Below are 18667 nucleotides of genomic sequence, written 5' to 3'. Positions count from 1 at the left end.
AATTATTTTCAGTTTAGTTTTGTTTTCATTGAATGCCCCAAAAACTTTCTGTGTACCAGATCATGTGAACACATATGCATAGCTTGCCGGACTGGCTTTCAAATTTTCCCCCACCGGGTTGGAGATTTCCCTTTTACTTTTTCTCTTTATGCATAATTAAGTAGAATTACTTTTCCTTCTGGACTTACTATATTTTTTAGCCTGTTAGGTCGATAATGTCTGTGACCACATATGGCTGTGATTCGGGGCATAGCTGGCCAAATGGCAAATCAATTTCCCCCAACGGGTCGGAGGCATTAGTAGACGTTATTGCATAGTTTTTTCTTAGGCTTTCTTATCTTTTAAGTTAAAATTATAACGTTGTATTATTAAATATCTTTCTTTTATTTCATAATATTATACTATAACATAAATCATAGTTTTTGTATTTGTATCGACAGCACTATTTGTTGATTTACTAAATAAATAAATATCAAGTAATAGTTTCCTAAACCCATTGAATAGTTTGCATTAAAGAAAAGCTACACAGCAGCCAAAAAAACTACAACTACAAAGACGACCAGAAAATCATTATCGTGGCGCATTATTTTGCCTTAAAATGGAACTGAGTTCAATTTGTTAAGGGTTTTTCATTGATGATAAATATTATTATTATAAAATTAATATTTAAACGCATCGTGCATTATTTAATCAACATTTAAATTTTTATAATATAATTAGTATTATATTATAAGGATAATACTTATATTCTGCATACCAAAATTCTACCAAATTCTACTTGAATATTGCAACTGTGCAATAAACTTGTGATTGAAAAGTTCGAATACGATTTACACTTCCAGCGTTTAATTATATTTTACAATCTTACCAACTAAAATATTCTCACTAGAAACAAAAACATTATATGAAAATATTCTCAGTAGAAACAACAACATTATATGAAGTTAGTATTAATATTTTTGTCCACCAGCGAAAACTTTCGATAGGTATCTATTTGTTCAATACCTTGGTCATCGATGTTGTTCGATACATTATCTTGCTGTTTCTATTTGTGGTTCATCTCTAGATGCATTGGCAGTGGCAATGCGTTATTGTTTTACATATTAATTAAAGACAGGGCACGAAAGACTGGCGGGAATGTTCGACCACTTCCTGCAGCTGGGCAGGGAAATGTTTTCAATGCGCCGAACGGAAAGCAATAAACGCGCGTTTTTAATTGAAATCATGTTGGCATTCATTTTCATTTCAAAGATACTGGCGAGTCGGCCTAGAATGCGAGTTCGCCGCTACTGGCCAAGACACATCGGCTGGAGCAGGAGTCTTTTCTTTCTGTTTATACGCACTTATGATGATGTGCAGCGAGGCTGCGTGCTCTCATTGAACTCGCTAATTCATTAGCGCATTGAGGTCATCCTCACTCACCACGCACGCACACACACACACACAAGAACACGCACACACAGGTACATGAATACAACTATACATACAGCTCATCAACATAAAACAATGGAGGGCAACCCACTTTTCCCATCTCTGTTACTCTCTCTCCCTCTCAGACACTCTCTCTTTCTTTCTATCACAACACTTACCGTGTTTCAATAATGAAATGCGTCACGGGTGCATTTCGCGGATGCTGCGAATGCGCCCAGGATAAATTCACAGAGCGTGACGTGAAACTTATCAACAAAGGACGCTCCGGTGGATCAGGCACATCTGCAGATGAAGAAAGAATGAAAGAAATAAGCAGGACGCCGAAAAAGCGCGGATGAGAAAAACTACCAGTTATCAGTAAAATCGGAATGAAAATCATGTTGCTTGCAACGAAGCAAAAGAAGAAATAAAGCGAAAAAAAGAAGAAAAACAAAAGCTTAATGAAAACCGTGCGAAAATCAACAAAATGTATCTGTAAATGAAATCAACGCCAGTGCCGAGGAAGGAAACGGGAAAAATCATTAAAGTAGTTATGCGTTTCATTAAAGAAACAAGTCAGAGAACGTAACGCAACGGAAAGGACTCAACGTCCCGGCCAACTTGACGTATGCGTAATGTATTTTGGCCTGCCGTTGACGGTTGTGTAATTGAAATAAAGCATGGTAAGATAAAACTCAATTGGGTCGCAATCGAAATTTCGGAATAATTGTTAATGAATGCGCGTAATTTAAAGTCAGACTTACCCTGCACCAACAGATCGACTATAGCTTCCGGTATATGCCGATCGTTGACCAAACAGATGTACTCGGATGTGTCGCTTGCCAAGGCCGGCGAGAATTGCAAACCAAAATTGTCCGATAAAAGTTGAATCTGTAAGAGCACAAATAAATATAAAATAAATCCTGCTGAACTATTGTTGAGCTATGTTTTATTTACACGAAATGTCCATGAAACCTTTATGTTCGGAATCATAAAATTTATTTATAATTTGTTTAAAAGTTTAATGTTTTAGCTATTCTGTTTGCAACACGGACTCATGGAATAAAGCAAGCTTTTTTCAGTTAAAATGAAATTCTGGGCCAGTTATGGGAGACTGAAAAAATTCTTTAGATCTGTGTAGAAATGTTACCATAAGACTGCTTAATTTTCATGCGTTAATAAAAACTAATTAATATCTTTTTATGCTTCATATATACTCTGAGTTAAAAAAAGAAACAACAAAATATTCAAATACTTAAATTATTCCTGTGCAGCCAAATAAACAGCTGTTATCATCATGAATTTTCGTGAATAATAGTTATTTGTTTTAGACAGGGGAATTAATTTCTCTACAATGTGTTCGTTGCTCTTTTTTCCAAGCCACTACGGATTTATGCATACTTTATTATTAAATATTTTAAAATCTTTGCTTCTAAATTTGGCAGGTAAATGTAAACACTTTTGAAATAGACTAAATTCTGGACATCCTTTGCAGACTTTCCGTAATAATGGCAAGATATTTGCTTAACTGGAAGCGGACTTATCACAAAGCATCACTGTATTTTCGACACACAAATAGGCATCTAACAAAGAACAAATCAAAAGTTTTGTTTTAAACTTAGAAAAATTTCAATTGCTAAACCAAATTTATAGTTTGATCACCGAAGGTCCGATCGAAACTGTGATTTAATTCAGAAAGTGGCCACCTTATTAATGACAAAATAACTTCTATATACAAGTATCTGGTATAAGCGACTTCTCACGTCTTGCCTTAGTCGACATTTACAATTAACATAACAGCTAAATTGGCAAAACTGCTAAAACCAAAAGACAGGCAATGGAGAGAGGCTGACAGCAAAGACAACAATTTGGGGAACATGAGTTTCTACTTTAGGCTTCAAAAGTTTGTAACACAAAGGACAAGTAGATGAGTGCAGAGTGTTGGTCAACGGTCTGTCTGTCTGGCTGTCTGGCTGTCTCTGGTGGTAATAGCATTTGTGAAGACAAGTTCCACAGATTGCTCTCAAAGTGGCCTGCTCAGTTACTCTCTTCCCATGTTGTTGCCCAATGAGGAAATGCAACAATGCACGGTGCAGGACATAGCCAACATTTGACTCTGACGACAATTTGTAGGCGAAACTTTCTCCTGGACATGGAAAATTTGTTTTATTTTTGTTTTTGTTTGCTTTTTTTGTTGGGTTTATTTCTTTTCTGTTTGGCTTTTGTTTAGCCATTTTGCCGCAGTTGGCCTGAAATCTTTTTGTGTTCATAATTGAGTTTGGGGTTTTGCGTGCAAATTTCTGTAAATGGCTTTTAGATTTGTTGGGTTTTTGTGTTATTTAAATGCAGGGCCAGTCAGTTAGTTGGTCAGTCGCTTTGTCTGTCATTTGGTCGTTCGGTCGTTCGGTAGTTTGGTTTGCAAGCCTCAATGCCTTTTGTTGTTGGTGTGGAACACTCTTATGATTGCATGCAATTTTGAAATGCAAGCTGTTTAGCCGTCCGGCTCTCTCCAATTTTAAATGCACCCACCAGTATATGTATAAATGGGAATATATAGTATTGTGTACAACTAACTGCCTTTGTATTTGAGTTTGTTCAAGTAAATGTAATAGGGCTTTGGTGTTTCGTGTGAAGTCAAGGTAAAGCAATACAAACAGTTGCGTCAACAAACCCGAATGCTGGCCATGGAATGTTTGTTAGATTTTTGCACATTGCCTTCATTCTTTGGTGTAATTGTAATTTAATCAAAATTCTGCCGAGATCTCTAATACATACATTTGTGTGCATCAAGGGCAGTTTGAAGAGTAATGTTAAAGGAAGGCACTGCTACTTGGTTAAGCCAATATTTATAAAAACTTTCGCTGGAAACAGAGTATAATTCTGTGATGACTACAGTTACTTAATACTGACACTTGTTCACTACTTACAAGTATTTAATGTTGAATAAGGCACAACTGTGTAAAAGCTGGGAAAATATAGCTTGGAGAAGGCTTAATAAAATATACCCTCTATCTGGCCATATCTGTCAGCTCATCTCTGTCTATCCATATCTTTCTCCGTGACGTACATTAACGATATTTAATTTATGTGCCTTCGTTATTCGTTTGGTCGCAAGCACACATTCTTTTGCAATTCATAATTATTTTTGAGTTCTTGAATATTCGCTTTTTCAGTACAGTTCATATGTCTTCTCCTTAATTCGTCTTTCTTTCTCTTCAACTTTACAACAACTTCTCGTCTTGTCCTCGCTGGCCAGCATATTTCAAGTTTCAGTTGCTAGCCGAAATTATTTACTCAGCAATCTGTGTCTATGTGTGCAAATTTAACTGCAAGCTGTATGCATGTCTGTTTGGCATACGAAAATAGTCAGAAATGTTACAAATTTGCAGTCGGGCCAACCACATATGGCCCCGCAATACCACAACAGGCCTAGTCCTCCTCAATCTAATGTTTATGGCCATATCTATGCAATATTGATGCTCGATTGCATTTTATTTAACATTAGCACACAGTAAAAATATTTGGGCAATTCTTTAGTGCAGAATTTCAATCTGTTGTGAAATTTTTCGGCAACTGGCAATTTGCGAGTAAATTTTAATTACACACACGAAATGAAATTTCTTACATGTGAGTGACTTTTACTAAATTTTGCTCTTCAGATTATTTTACAAACGGATGGGGTTAGAGCGAGGGGACGCTTGGGAGTGGGTTGTCTTGATTTGCATGCTTTCTTCTTTTTGAGGTAGACATAACAAATCATGTGAAATGTTCCCAGTTGGCCGTTAGTTGGGGCCAGGATCTAAGCCTGTAAAAGTTCTGAGCACTTAGATGCCGTAGGGCATGAATCATTTTAGCGTTGCACATAAAACAAAACTTAATGGCCGCATACGTGCGACGACAAGCCAGGAGGAGGCTGTATGTATGTATGTATGTGTTTATGTGTGTGTGCGTGTGTGCGTTCTTTAGTAGTAGTTATAAAATGTACGAGGGCGCCAAGGTGCAAAACTTTTAATACACATAATAGCCAGCATAAAGTAAACGCTGCAGACATGGTCGCGCGTTTTGAAGAAAAGCAAAAAGCCATATTAGAAATATGAGCCGGAATGCTCAGCTATCCAAGCAGCCATCCTGTTGGCCAGCCATCCAGTTAGCCAACGAAGTGTCCCAGTTTGCCATTTAGCACATAGCACGGCAACGGCTGCTAAACGGCATGAGCTACTTTGATTGCCAAGCAGCGGGCCATCGTGCGCAAGAACTTTCTCCTGCCACTCCCTGCCCCCTGCCCCGCCCCCATCACCTTACTCTCTCTCTCTCTCTCTCACACACCAACAACAAACAACTTCATCATTTTGTTCGCCATTCTTTCAATGGGCCCCTGTGTGCGTTTAAACAAGCCCACCATTCACAATCTACCATCAACTAGAAAGTCGTAGTTTCTATGGCAAGTGGCAGCCACTTGAAAATATTTTGCGACGCCTCCCCTCCCCCATTTATTTTAGTATGGAACTATCAAACATTAAAAATATATTGGCGCACTTGCTGCCGCTAGTTAGGCACAGTCTTCCAGACAGCACCCACTGGTGGCCACTTAGTTCTTGTGACTTTCTTTTCCACTCTCTCTCACTTTCGACGAGTTCAAAATGCCGCCTTGTAACTGGCTATCAATTATTTTAACAGCTTCTTTTTTGCGATGGCGCGCACTTTTGAACTCCTGCATTGTGAGCCGTTCCTATTCCCCTGAAGGTCCTCGTTCTCCTTGTTGTTGCTGCTGTTGTACTCGTAGTTGGCGTTTGGCGGGTGCTGGGCATTATTTTTTCGGGCACTTCAGTGCAGCCGCCATAAAAACCATAAAGTGCAGTAATATGAAAATTTTAAATGAATTCTAATACGACGTTCAATGGGTTGCCCTACGGGAACTCTGCTTCAAAAGATTTGTGTACAGATTTCTGCAGAAAGATTGGAACTGATTAAAGAATAAGTGGGTTGGCCAGTGTATTCACAAAGAAATTGGCATAAAAATAAGTGTGCAAAGCCTTTTAGAATTCAGAGAATGAATTCGATCTATCAATGGGCTCAGGCTGTTTAATAATATTTAAACAAGATTCTTTACAGATCCCTACAATGGATATTTATATTTGATTTGATATATTTTTTGATAACTAAATACTTGTACACCAAAGCTGAGCTCTAGGCTGTTCTTATTAAAATATAAATAAATATGAAAAGGAAAGAAATAATTATTGTTGAAACCGCACTCTTAATTAATATTTATAAAAGCTATGAGAGTCAAGGCGATGATGTGATTGTGATTATAGTTTCTATAATTACAAGCATAAATATTAATCTTCATCCTGAGCTGGTGAAGAGCTAATGCCGCAGTTGTCAAACTGACGTTAAGCAGGCTGTGAAGCCATCATTGTCAATACCTCAGACAATGGCACTTCCAAGGAACCATTCGTTGAGAGAAGAAGTCCACATCCTAAGGGACTTGAAAAGCAACCACCTGATGCCCACTCGTTACATGGCGCATGACATGTTCGATTAGCTGTCGTCTAAGGATATGAAGTGTGCTTACAAGGTGGGCTAGAACAAGGACAAGAGAAAGTGCGCTTCGAAGCCTCCACTCTACGGCTGGTGTGTGTGGATTGATTGTTGCAGTCAATTGCGATTAAGCTACATGAATGCTAGCGAAAAGTGAACTCAACATGAAATAAACATATAAAATACGAGTATTTCTTGCAATAAATTCTAGCTTAAGTGAAATTAAATTCTAACTGTTGCTACCTGCAGTAAAAAACTTTTATTATCACACTTCATAACGCTTTGATTAGCCTCCGGCCGCAAATTTCAAGCCATTTGCAAGCTAATTAGGCATGAAAATTGAACTTGGAGTCGTACTCACCCTAGGGCTGTGTAGCAGCGGTATCCGATTGGCAAACTGTGCGATTGTCGTCGACGCCGTTTTCCACACCAGAGTGTCGACCAGCGAGTGCTCCGTAACGCCCGGACATGGTATCGTCACATTCTTACCCGCCTCCGCATTCACCTTCACGTAGTCCAGATTTGTGACGTCTGCAAGTAGAGAGATGCGATAGCAAGCAAGAGTTAGATCAGTGTGTGAGAAACATTTAGGGCAGGCCATTAAAAGTTCAAGCGCAGACGTTGACTGCACAAAAGATGCTTAAGTTATTTTGGCCAGAAATATTTTTGGCACACAAAAGGCAGAAAGAAAGGAAAAACGTTGTGGAAGCAGTTGCTGGCAGTAGCCGACCAAACATTTTGTTGGAAAATGTCTAGAAGGCATTTTAATTACATAACATGTTTGCCGAAAATACAAAGCCCCCAACAAATACTCACACACACACACACACACACACACACACATAAACATATACAAATTTATATGTAAGCTCTTACACTCCTTCACATGGTAAGCGTTGTACTGTAAAAGCAATTTTATGCCCAAAAGTATTCGTTGCTGCACCGGCGGCCACAAGTCGACGCCAGTTGGCCAGTTAACCAGGTAGGTGTGCATACAAGCACACACACACACACACACACACACTCGCACACACACAACCTTTTGATCCTTTGCTCCAATATTTGTTTAGGAAATTGCCAAAAATGCATTTTGGGTTTCGTGCTAGTTGAAATTTGTGTGCCAGTTTCCATCCACTTCGCAGGCCAGACCAATCCAGGCGTTGCTTCAATTAAAATTATAAAAACAACAAATCGATTGACAACACTGGCCAGCATGCAATGTCTACTGGCAGTAGGCCAAACTGTTCGTTAGTCGCCATCGTCCTTGTTGTCGTCGTCATCGTCGTTTTGCATGCCCAACTAAGCGGCTTTGGCTGCATGTCTCTGAGTCTCTGTGCATAAATTAGTGAGTGTCCAAGTGTTGGTAATAAGCATTAACATGACTTGGCTGCCAGAACACAGGAGAGTGTCTGTCCAGTCCACTCCAGTCAGCTGCAACGAATTGAGAAATCATGCTGCAAAAAACAAACACAACACACACACACACAAAAAAAAAAAGCAAATCAAAATACTACCGAACATGGCAACAGCAAGGGCAACTAGTGGCAATAACAGCAGCAATCAGCTTGCATGCAATTTGCCGTTGCCAAAAAATATTTGAAGCACCCGATGCCAGAGTCTGCTTTCTGGTCTCTTCTAGTCTGAGCTGGCTTAATGGGTAGTCAGGGCAGTCAGCATTCCGAAGCTGCAGCTGCAACAGCCATTCCCGTTCGTGATTGCAATTCAAAAATGCAATGCATCTTCGGATGGCACGCTGGGGGCTCGACTGCAGATATGATGAAGCGAGATACTTACATATACTTGTACAAGTATATGTACTATACAGGGCAAACATTTAGGAATGTGTGGTTGGTTGAGTTACATGCATTACAAAATTATTATTTCAAGTTTTTTTTCATTCCCCACAAGTTCACGTTAGAAAGTATTTTTGGGAATGGGTTTGCAAATACTTTGCAGTCTCTGGGCAAGAAAAAGCCAATTATGCTAGTCATGTTCAACCGAGTTTAATTTGTAATTCTTCGTTAGAAACTCAGTGAAATACATGTAGATACACTATTTATTTATTTGTTTAATTCAAGAAAAAGTGCATCATTTACGCTTAAATTTTGAAAATGTTTACAAGTGGGTTGTTGAAGACATAAATGAAAATGATTTTGATGCTGATTATCGATCGAATTAGAAAAGCATAAAGCCTCAGATGATAGTCGCGCTGAAATGGAAGCTAAATTCCTAATGCAATGAAGAATTTCGACACTTATCGCCCCATCCGATTTATGCGTTCGAAGCGTTTATAAGTCGTATGGTGACCCATTTGTAGCCATAAAAAAGTTGTTTAGAATTTTCGTAAAAACTATAGTAAATATAGTGAAAAGCAATTCTTTAACAGGCTGTAAATTAGGATTGAAGAAAAATAATTAATTTTCGAAATAGCACGAAACAAACTGTGGACTTGTTTTGTAAGAATTTAATGCAATCCCTTTTTTTTTGAAGGATGAAGCAATAGATTTATCCTAAGTAAATAACTACAAATCTACATTCAAAAAATGTTGACATTAGTGCGCATTAATCTGCTAGAGTTGTAAAACCCCTGCACGAAAAAAGCTGTGAGCCGCTGTTTGCAATGCCAGCTGTTTTGGGAGGAGGTAGGTCAGGCCCTTTCTTAACAATAATGTTTTGGCTAAGCTTCCCATAGAGCTACCATAGATACGAGTATGTGAGGTGGTGGCCAGGCAACCATTGCACCAAGGCAGCAGGCAGTAGAGAGTGGCAGCAGCCTGACAGCTTCTTCAGTAGCAGTTGCAGTGCAGTGCAGACCCACCGAAGTCTACTTTAAACAGCAACTAGTAATACTAGCTGGGCTGAAATTCAAGCCCTTTCTCTAACTATATAGTATTATTTTTGATTGACTTGTGCCAATCGAACGGTAGTACAGTCTATCTACAATCATAAATTCAAAACTGTAGTAAACATGCTGCTTTTGTTGCTTGCCTAAATTTGTGCGCCCTTTTGCTTTTACTTAAAATTGTTAAAAATCACGACTGATGCGGAGTTTTTACTCTGAAATTTAAAAGAAAAGAATGCAGATTCGGCTCATTCTAATCAATTGGTTGAAAAATGTATATAGCTATGAAAAGAGCAATCAGTTCTCCCGAAAGATTTGTTGGGTTGTTGTAGGTAGAAAGTTAAAAAATATCAAATTCTTCTTGTTGGCAACTATTTCCTCATATTTATATTAATTTATCAGTTTATTATGCACAAGATATGGATTTGGGGAGGCAGTAATTTATTTGGCTTTTCTAAATACCCTTATCAAATAAAGTTCGTAACTAAATAAATTAAAGTAAATATGTTCGATACGCGTATGTAAGGATTATTCTTCAAATGTGTAGAAGACTGAGAAAAGTGTCGTCTATTATTTGTGTAGTATTCACTTATTATGTGAAGCAATAATCGTGTAGTATGTTTTATAAGATATACCGATAAATGTAAAAGATATCGAGATGAACTCTGTTCTAGCACCCAGTACTATCTTTTTAATGAAAAGGTACAGATCGTCCTACTTACAGCTTTTGCTAGGGTTGTCATCAATATTGAGCTTCTAACATCAAAAAGATGTTTTTGAATTGAACGCCATAGTTTTATAACCAAGCCAAAAGTTCTTAGGCTGCCAAACACTTTGAATTTACTCTCAAAAACATGCCACTTGGCTGAGCCTGCAAAATGCTTATGTTAAATAAAAAATAGTTAATTCAACTACGTACGTTTTGGAAGCTTAAAGTACTGAATAATACTTGTGGACCGATTTTTGTCTTTTAAGAATGCCTATACTCTTTTATTTTCTATAAGATTGGTACATTTAGAATACTTTGTATTGAATAATGAATGTATGCCATATTAAAATCAAGTTATGTACAAAATAATCCAGTGCTCACACTTGTTTGTATGTATTTACAGTTTGTTATGTACACACAATGTTGGCCTCCATTTTACATTTCTAATATTCCTGCCCCACATATATGTATAGTTGTGTCGTCTACGAAAACTATCACTTCATGTCCACTACAGCTGTCAACTGAGCGCTTGTGCTGTCCTCGAGCCGAACATTTTGCTTGTCCACCGCAACGCGTATTTTGCATATTATAAACTCGCCTCGGGCCTCGGCCTAGGCCCGAGACTGGGCTTGGGCCTGGATCCTGGGCCCCAACGAGGACCAGAGCTGGTCAGAATTGGCGAAATGCTGGGCTCAATGGGGACTCGTGTCCAGTGCGTGCTCTAACGATTGCGGTTCTCTTTTGGTCGCGCATCCGTGTGCCTTTGCGCTTTGCTGCTCCTCGTGGCCAGTTTTGTGTAATTTATGGCTTTTGACGCCAAATACGTACGCATCTGTAGCTGTAGCTGTAGTTGTAGCTGCACTGTACGATATGGCCAGGACGGGCGTGTGGCTTGGGGGCGTGGCATTTTTGCATTTTATGCTAGCCGCATGCTGATGAGCAACGAGAGTTTAATTTCCTGATCATTTTTCGATGCAAAATCTCGACGCCGGCGCCGTCCCCGTTTCCAATACCCTTGCAGCCTTGTAGCCCCCTTAGCCTGTTCGATGGCAGTCCATTCTGGCAGCGATGTCTACGAACTTGCATGTCGCATGGCGAAATGGCGCATGGCGATTTCATAAAGTTCGGGAAACAATTGTGTCAATTTATGTGGCGATTTTGGGGGTCTGCTCATAGATCTATGCATTTAACTTTGAAAGCTTTCCCAGTGTGGCCTTCGACATGTTGTAGTTCAGTTCATGTTGGTTTCCATGCGATTTGATCAAATGAAATCGCATAGATATGGCGGCAGCAGTAGTTGAGCGTTGTGCCAATTAAAGGGAATCGCCACATTATGCAGTCAGGCAGATGGACGGACCGACGGGCAGCATAAATAAATTATAATTATTTGGGCTGCAATGGCCCATGGGCCCATGGGAGTCGCAAGTTGGGCAACAGGAAAATTAGCTCAGGACTATGAATGGCGAAAACAACCCCGAAATATTGCAATTGGCTGTATGCTTGTTTCTTTTTTTTTTTTTTTTTTTGTTTGTGGTTGGGCTTGAGCTAATAAGCAAATTGAATGCAAGTGGCAGCGATTTGCAACCCTGGCGATGGCGAGAACAATGAGTCGCCTGAGCAATCAAACAATCGACTAACCGACCTGCCGACCGGCCGACCGGCCGACCCGGCAACAATTAATTTTATTTATGTTGATTCTAATCAACAAGCAATTCGACAAAAGGCAGCCGATATAAAGGCTCGCGTGCCATCCTCGGCGGCTGTCATGGCAATGTGGCTGGCATCGTGTCTGCCATCATGTCTGCCTGCCTATGCCCCATCCGCCTGTCTGTGTATTTGAAATGGTTTCACTCTTAAATTGGCAACAAGAACAAGAAGCCCGCCTGAGCGTAAAAATATGAAAATTAAATTTCTGCACCACTGCGCCACTCAACTAGAGACAGAAATTCATGGTCGATGGTTCAAAAAAAAAAAAAAAAAATACAAATATTCCACTGTTACTTTTGCTGATTAGCCACGCACGTTTTATTGCCTTGTGCTTACAAGTTGCACATTATTGCCATTTATTGGCAGCCGCACGCGTCATCGCGTCAATTGGGCTTCGAAAGCATTGCTTGGCCAATTCGTAGAGGGACGAGCCATCAGTGCCATTTCAGCCAAGCGTAACCAAAGCAAATCGTTCGACTAACCGGAAATGCACTCAGGGGATTGTGGCTGCAAGTGACATTAGTTCAACAACAACAACATCAACAACACCAGCAGCACCAGCAACACCAACAACTACAAATGTAACAGCTAACGCCTGTCATGGCCTGCAGTTAGTTGTGGGTCAGCTAGTGTTATGTGCGTTACGGCTTAAATGACCGGCACGTGAGCGTGATTTGAGCAAACCATACGAAACTACAAGTATATGCGATTTTAAACTGGAGGGCTTTAAAGCTGATTTTATGGGCTTGTTTACAAGAAATGGTACTCGCCATTTATATTAGCTGGCTTTTCAATGTACAAATGGCTTCCGCATGAAAAGCATTTCAACTCTTTCAAATTGTTTTGTAACATTCCGATGGCAGTAACCTGTTGAGTGGAAATTCAAAATAATCGAATATAATGGGCTTAGTCACCCAATCTAAAAATAGTTCGTAATTGTTCGATTTTTCATATCAATGCTGTTCAAAAATTAGTTTTTGGAAACAATGTTAACAACAAATCCACTGCAAGTTTAATTTAAGTCATGAGGGGGTTTGCTAAGAGGATTGCAAAACTGTTCACATGATATTGTGAAGATATAGAGATTTTTAATCAAACTTAAAATGCCATGACACTAAGAAAGAATAGTTTTACGAGAATTGTTTCAGTATTCGCCTGCCATTACTTAGTTAATAAATGTCTGGAGCTATAGAAGCTAGAGGTAACCAATTTTGAATGTACGTCTTATACAATCTACACTATGTAGTCTTATTGTTCCTTATAAGGCAAAAGATTCTTTATTTTGGTTGAATAAATGTTTTTTGATTGGCAAAATGACAGCAGTAGTGATGAAGTCCCTTTGTGCTCCAAAGGTGACAATTATCACATGCGATTGAGTTGTGGCGTAGTAATATAATCGCATTATGGATTATTAGTGCGAGCTCAAAACTAAGTCAAGAGTTGGGTAAATCTCCGATGCCTCTGGTCTTTAACCGAATCTTGGCTTTAATTTCGTTGCCTTTGTTGTTGCTGTTGCACTTGCACTTTGCCACTTAACCCTTTCTCTGTTCGGGGGCTTTGCTGTCAAGCTTTCAATTTTCGTTGCAGCTCCCCTTTTCTCCTATTTTTCCATTCCGCTTTTCGACTGCTGTTTGAATGGATTCTGCTTTTGTGCGTGCAACCAACAAGTTGCGTCGTTTTATGGCGCTGCGTGGAGTGAAGCGTGCAATTTGGGGGCTGCTATTTAGAAATCATTGCCATACAATTTGGTGTGTTCGCCTTCCCTCCCCTGCGCCTGCAACGGCAGTGCCTGGTAATCGCTTTTATACGAAGCCAACCCATGGTACTGGCAACATCAATATCAACGGAAATGGGGTGCATTGCATTGCGAATGTACGGCAATGGCAATGGCAATGGCAATGGCTCTGGGCCCAAATATATACTCGTGCGAGTGTGTGTGTGTGTGTATCTGAGCGCCTACTGTCAGCTTTAGCGCCAAAGAGAAATTGTTGGAAATTGTTTGGTAAATTGCGTAAAGTGCCTGCCATTATTGTTGTCTATGACGGCAGCTGCATTGATTGCCTTAAAGTTGTACTCGTACAGAGTCCAGTATTGAAGATGGCGTTGCATCGCTGACAGCACTTGATGCTCAGTGTAGAGTAAACGCTGCTGCCGGCTTACAATTGCCTCGATCGGCACATACATGAACAGTACTTGCCTCGAGTATCGCATTCATATATACACACAAACAATCCCGAGAAATCGGCTTAACACACAAACAGTCAAGCGGGTCTGTGATGAAATTAATTTTTGAAAACTGAATTGCCTTTTATTGCATGAGAAAAGATATCTTAAGTAAGTTTTGTGGACTTAATTCAACTGAATTCAACAAGTAATGGAATGTGGAATGATTGTAGGTGTGGGAAGGATCCTTTTTTGCCCCATTGAAGTATTTGGAATTTAATTAGCGCTTTAAATACACATACTTTAAATGTAATTTATGAATTAAAAATTCCTTCAATTATATTTTCTTCAATTATATACTATACAAGTAAATGCAATTTATAAATTCAATAATAATGTTGAGAAACATGGCCATTTTTAAGGATTTAGTTAGCTATATAAAAATATGAACTATAAGAGAGGACAGGTGTTTTTCGATGGTTGACCTAGAAATCCTAATTTTAAATTCGATAGAAATTAGAGAAAAATATGAAACGCCGACCTTTTAAAGATGATCCCCTTAATGAGTGAAAGATTTTGAATCGATGTGAATTGAGTTTTGTTTCAGTTAAAAAATGTCTACTTTATAATATTATTATTATATGTATACGATTATAAAATAAAGCCGTAGCAGTATATCAATATGTTTTAGCGCTTTGAAGAAGTTTGTCAATTTAAAATGAATAGAAAAATTAAAATTTTGGCCTAAAAATAGACAATTAATTTACAAATAAATAAGTAAGATTTACTCAAATTGCTAAACTAAAACCGTTTCATATATTTTCTTCTCTAAAACTGCATTCATAACTCGAAGTCCATTTGCGAAGAGCTTGACTGTTTCTTCACTTTGGCCAGCAGTGCATTGTGGTTTTCAATCTCCTCTTGCCCTCATTTCCTGCTGCTGGCTGTTGGTTAAATGCATTTCATCATTTCAGCCATGTTCATGTCTTTGGTGCTGCTTAAGTATCATTAACTGCCACTTTTGAGCATGGCCGTAAGGGATATGAACGACTGCTGTCTGCCAGTCCCTATTTTGTTTGTTTTTTTGTTTGCGCGCGCGTCCTTCACAGAGTTGCGCATAAATTTGCCATTCCGCGTACAAGTCGCTTACGCGGCAGACATAAATTTCAACTTCGATTAAAGTGGATGAGTAATTATCCAATTAAAATTGAAGCTGCTCTCGTTTGCCCTTTGTTTCTTATTTATTTATTTTTCGTTTTTTTTTCCCCCGAATATATATTGCTGCACAAATACACAGAGAGACTCACATACGCATAACTTAAGGCACGTGGCAGACAGTTGAAAAGGATGCGCGTTTGGCCTGTGTGTGTGTGTGTGTGGGGGGGACTGCCTGACAAGTCTGGCTGCTTGAATAGACTTCGCCGTTTGTCCTTTTGTCTGTCCGCCTGACTGTCTTTCAACTTCGGTGGTGGTTGGCCGAAAAGGGACAGGCGACAGGGTGACAGCAGCAACTCGCAAAATATCCCTTTTTTATGCCTGAGCGCAGCAAATAATGAAATTATGACAACGACTGACACAAACACACACAGCACACATATAACGCATTACATATGCGAGGACGAGTATAATGTACGCACAGCCGCCGATGTTGAAAATGAGATAAAAGCTGACAAGTGGCGAATGTGAAATATGATTGAGCTTTTGTCTGCGTGGGTGAAGCCCTCCTTCCTTTTTCCCCCTACTCACTCTTTATCGTTTAAAATAGGTGCGGCTGCAAGGTATTCGGCAACTTGAAGATTTGCGTTTATGAAAATGTCTTCGAAATGCGGCAGCCAATAAAGAGGATCCGTCAATTTGGCTGACATCGTTTTGAAGGGAAGCTGACAGCCCACTCTCTGGAGTAAGTGTGTGCGTGTCTGTTTCAATTTCGTTTAACTTCAACGTGTCTACTTGTATACAACTGGTGCCCCCACACGACCAAATTGTTGAAGACCAGCGGTAAGCCCTTCCATTTCATTACACAAATACGGCTTAAAAGAGTAAATATGAACACAATATACCTACAACAATGTGCAGCCATACCTATGAAAATATATAAGTAAGGCATATTAAAATGCAAATAAAGCGTTGGAGTGGGACTAGTTAAAGGAGGCGTGCAGTAGGCATCAGCAGGCAAACACAGGTGTGCACACACAGAACCCACCAACCGATCATGCCGCAATTTCCCTTGTGGCGGCGTGTGGCACAATTTGGCGGGCAAAAAAAAAAGAAGAAAAACCAATTGTCGTCCATGCCCGGAAGCTGGTCGTGGTATTTTCAACATGATGTGCACCCACAACGTCCTTCAGTAGATACGAGCATAAGAGCCATGATTAAGTTATGGATATGCACATACTGACCGCCAAAAGTGTTCAGTCAACAAATACACAATACACACTCGTATTGAAAATCGAAAGTTACCTTTGCTCGGGCTCGGCCAACCTTGACTGCATAAGTGATGCCTTATAGATAATTCATAATGCCACATTTTTCAATGACAGTTAACGAAGGATGCTCGAGATATATAATTTAATTGAAGCAATACAAACATGGAGACAATCATGGAGTAGTTTCTTTTAACTACTCATAAGCCAAAAAGGTACAATGGAATTAAACATCACAGATGCTGCGTGTGCCGACTTCTTGGTTAGGAATTGAGAATTAAAAAAAGTGAATACACTTTAAATTAAGAACAGGAATGTTTGGCTATAGAGTATTGATAGAAGTTAAAACAAAAAGAAGATTACATCGGAAAGTCTTCAAGTAAACTAATAATTGCAAGCGCAATTTAAATTTCAACAGATTACTACAGAGATGGCCAATTACATTCATAATAGAAATGGGATCTTACGAATTTTCGGCAATGTTTAATAGAAAAAACGCGCCATCAATGCCTTTGCTTACAAACTCGAGCGTGTAATCGAGTGTTTGATTATGCAGTTTAGTTAATAAATTAAAAATTTAAAACTGAGAAGCAAAAAATGAATATCCTTCAATAATTTCTGAACATTGTACGATTGCAAGTGCCTAAGTAAATGCCACTTGAGTTGATGGACCCTTAAGAAAAGTTTACGAAAAATTAAATATTAGTAGTACTTTGTTGAGATTAAAAATCAATTCAACATTTAAAACCATCCAAGGAAAAGGTGTTTTTATTTCGAATTCGGTTCAAATATACTATACTATATACAGAATAAATGAAGCTCTTCGATTTGTAGAAACAAATCGTAAACAACATTTAATGATATACGATTCGAAAAGTACTACATATTTACTTTGTTTTAAAGAAATGCGTTCAGAAGCAGATGAGCAAGAAGTTCCCCCCGAAAAGTAAGCTGCTTCTATTTCATATTCTGTACTCAAGGGGTCTCCCGGATACTATACCCGGATACGGATAGAGTTACGGACGGACATGATGAGATGGATTTTCCTCATCTTGTTGATAAATATTTTTAGCGATTAAAGATGATTCCTTTTATCTGCTACAAGATTGTAAGTAAAACGATTGATATGCTTTTAAGAGCAGGAAAGAAGAACATTATTTAATGGCTTTACCACCATTTGATTTCAATTTAACTTTGTTTCGAAGGTAAACATGAACTGTTAGAGCAAGACATTCTTTTCCAACCCGCGAAGAATAGGTATAAAAAAACACAAACACATCATAGCATTTATTCTTTATTGCACATTTGAGGTGGAATGCTGTTGAACAAGTTGAAGTAAATCATTAAAAGGCTATAATTCCCTAAAGTGTATGCAAACTTTATAGGCTTAGTGTGTGTGTCGGTATGTGTCGGTGTGTGTGTGTGTGTGTGGAGGCACACTGACACAGTGAGTGGCTGGCAACACAAATTATCGCAGCATGGCGTACTCCACATGAGCATCCAGCCCCCTACCCCACCCCTACACCACACGTAGTGGGGCTCAAAGAGAAATTGCTGCACATATGCACGGCCAGGCATTGGCAACATGAGCATCGCACATTTGTGGAGAGTGGCACAAAAAGGTGAAAAACGAAAGGCTAAAATGTTGTTGCTACTTTGTCTGGCAACTTTGCGCACAATTTTTGTTTTCCTATTTGCTTTGCATATCTCCCCTACATATATAAATACATACATATATATATATATATATATATATATATATATATACTAGTATGTGTGTATGTAAATGTGTGTTTGTGAAGAGCTCATGTGTTTGGCTGCTCTTTGCGACTCGTTGCTGGTGTCGGGCCTCGCCTTCAGCGTAATTAAAGC

At 39.1% G+C, this 18667-nt stretch overlaps 1 protein-coding gene across 1 annotated transcript in view; it reads right to left on the bottom strand.

The window, feature by feature from the left end:
• The window catches only part of LOC115621479 (tyrosine-protein phosphatase 99A), a 200864-nt gene that overhangs the window by 121080 nt on the left and 61117 nt on the right, over positions 1–18667 (bottom strand). The window contains exons 2-4 of the mRNA XM_030515138.1: positions 7313–7482; positions 2175–2301; positions 1590–1713 (exon numbers count right to left, since the gene is read on the bottom strand). Coding sequence (XP_030370998.1) covers positions 1590–1713; positions 2175–2301; positions 7313–7482 — 421 coding nt within the window. The remainder of the gene's footprint in view (positions 1–1589; positions 1714–2174; positions 2302–7312; positions 7483–18667) is intronic.

This window comes from Scaptodrosophila lebanonensis, unplaced genomic scaffold, assembly GCF_003285725.1.
Source record: "Scaptodrosophila lebanonensis strain 11010-0011.00,11010-0021.00 unplaced genomic scaffold, SlebRS2 tig00000024-arrow-pilon, whole genome shotgun sequence".
NCBI lineage: Eukaryota > Metazoa > Arthropoda > Insecta > Diptera > Drosophilidae > Scaptodrosophila > Scaptodrosophila lebanonensis.
This window is presented reverse-complemented; position numbering and strand designations above follow the sequence as displayed.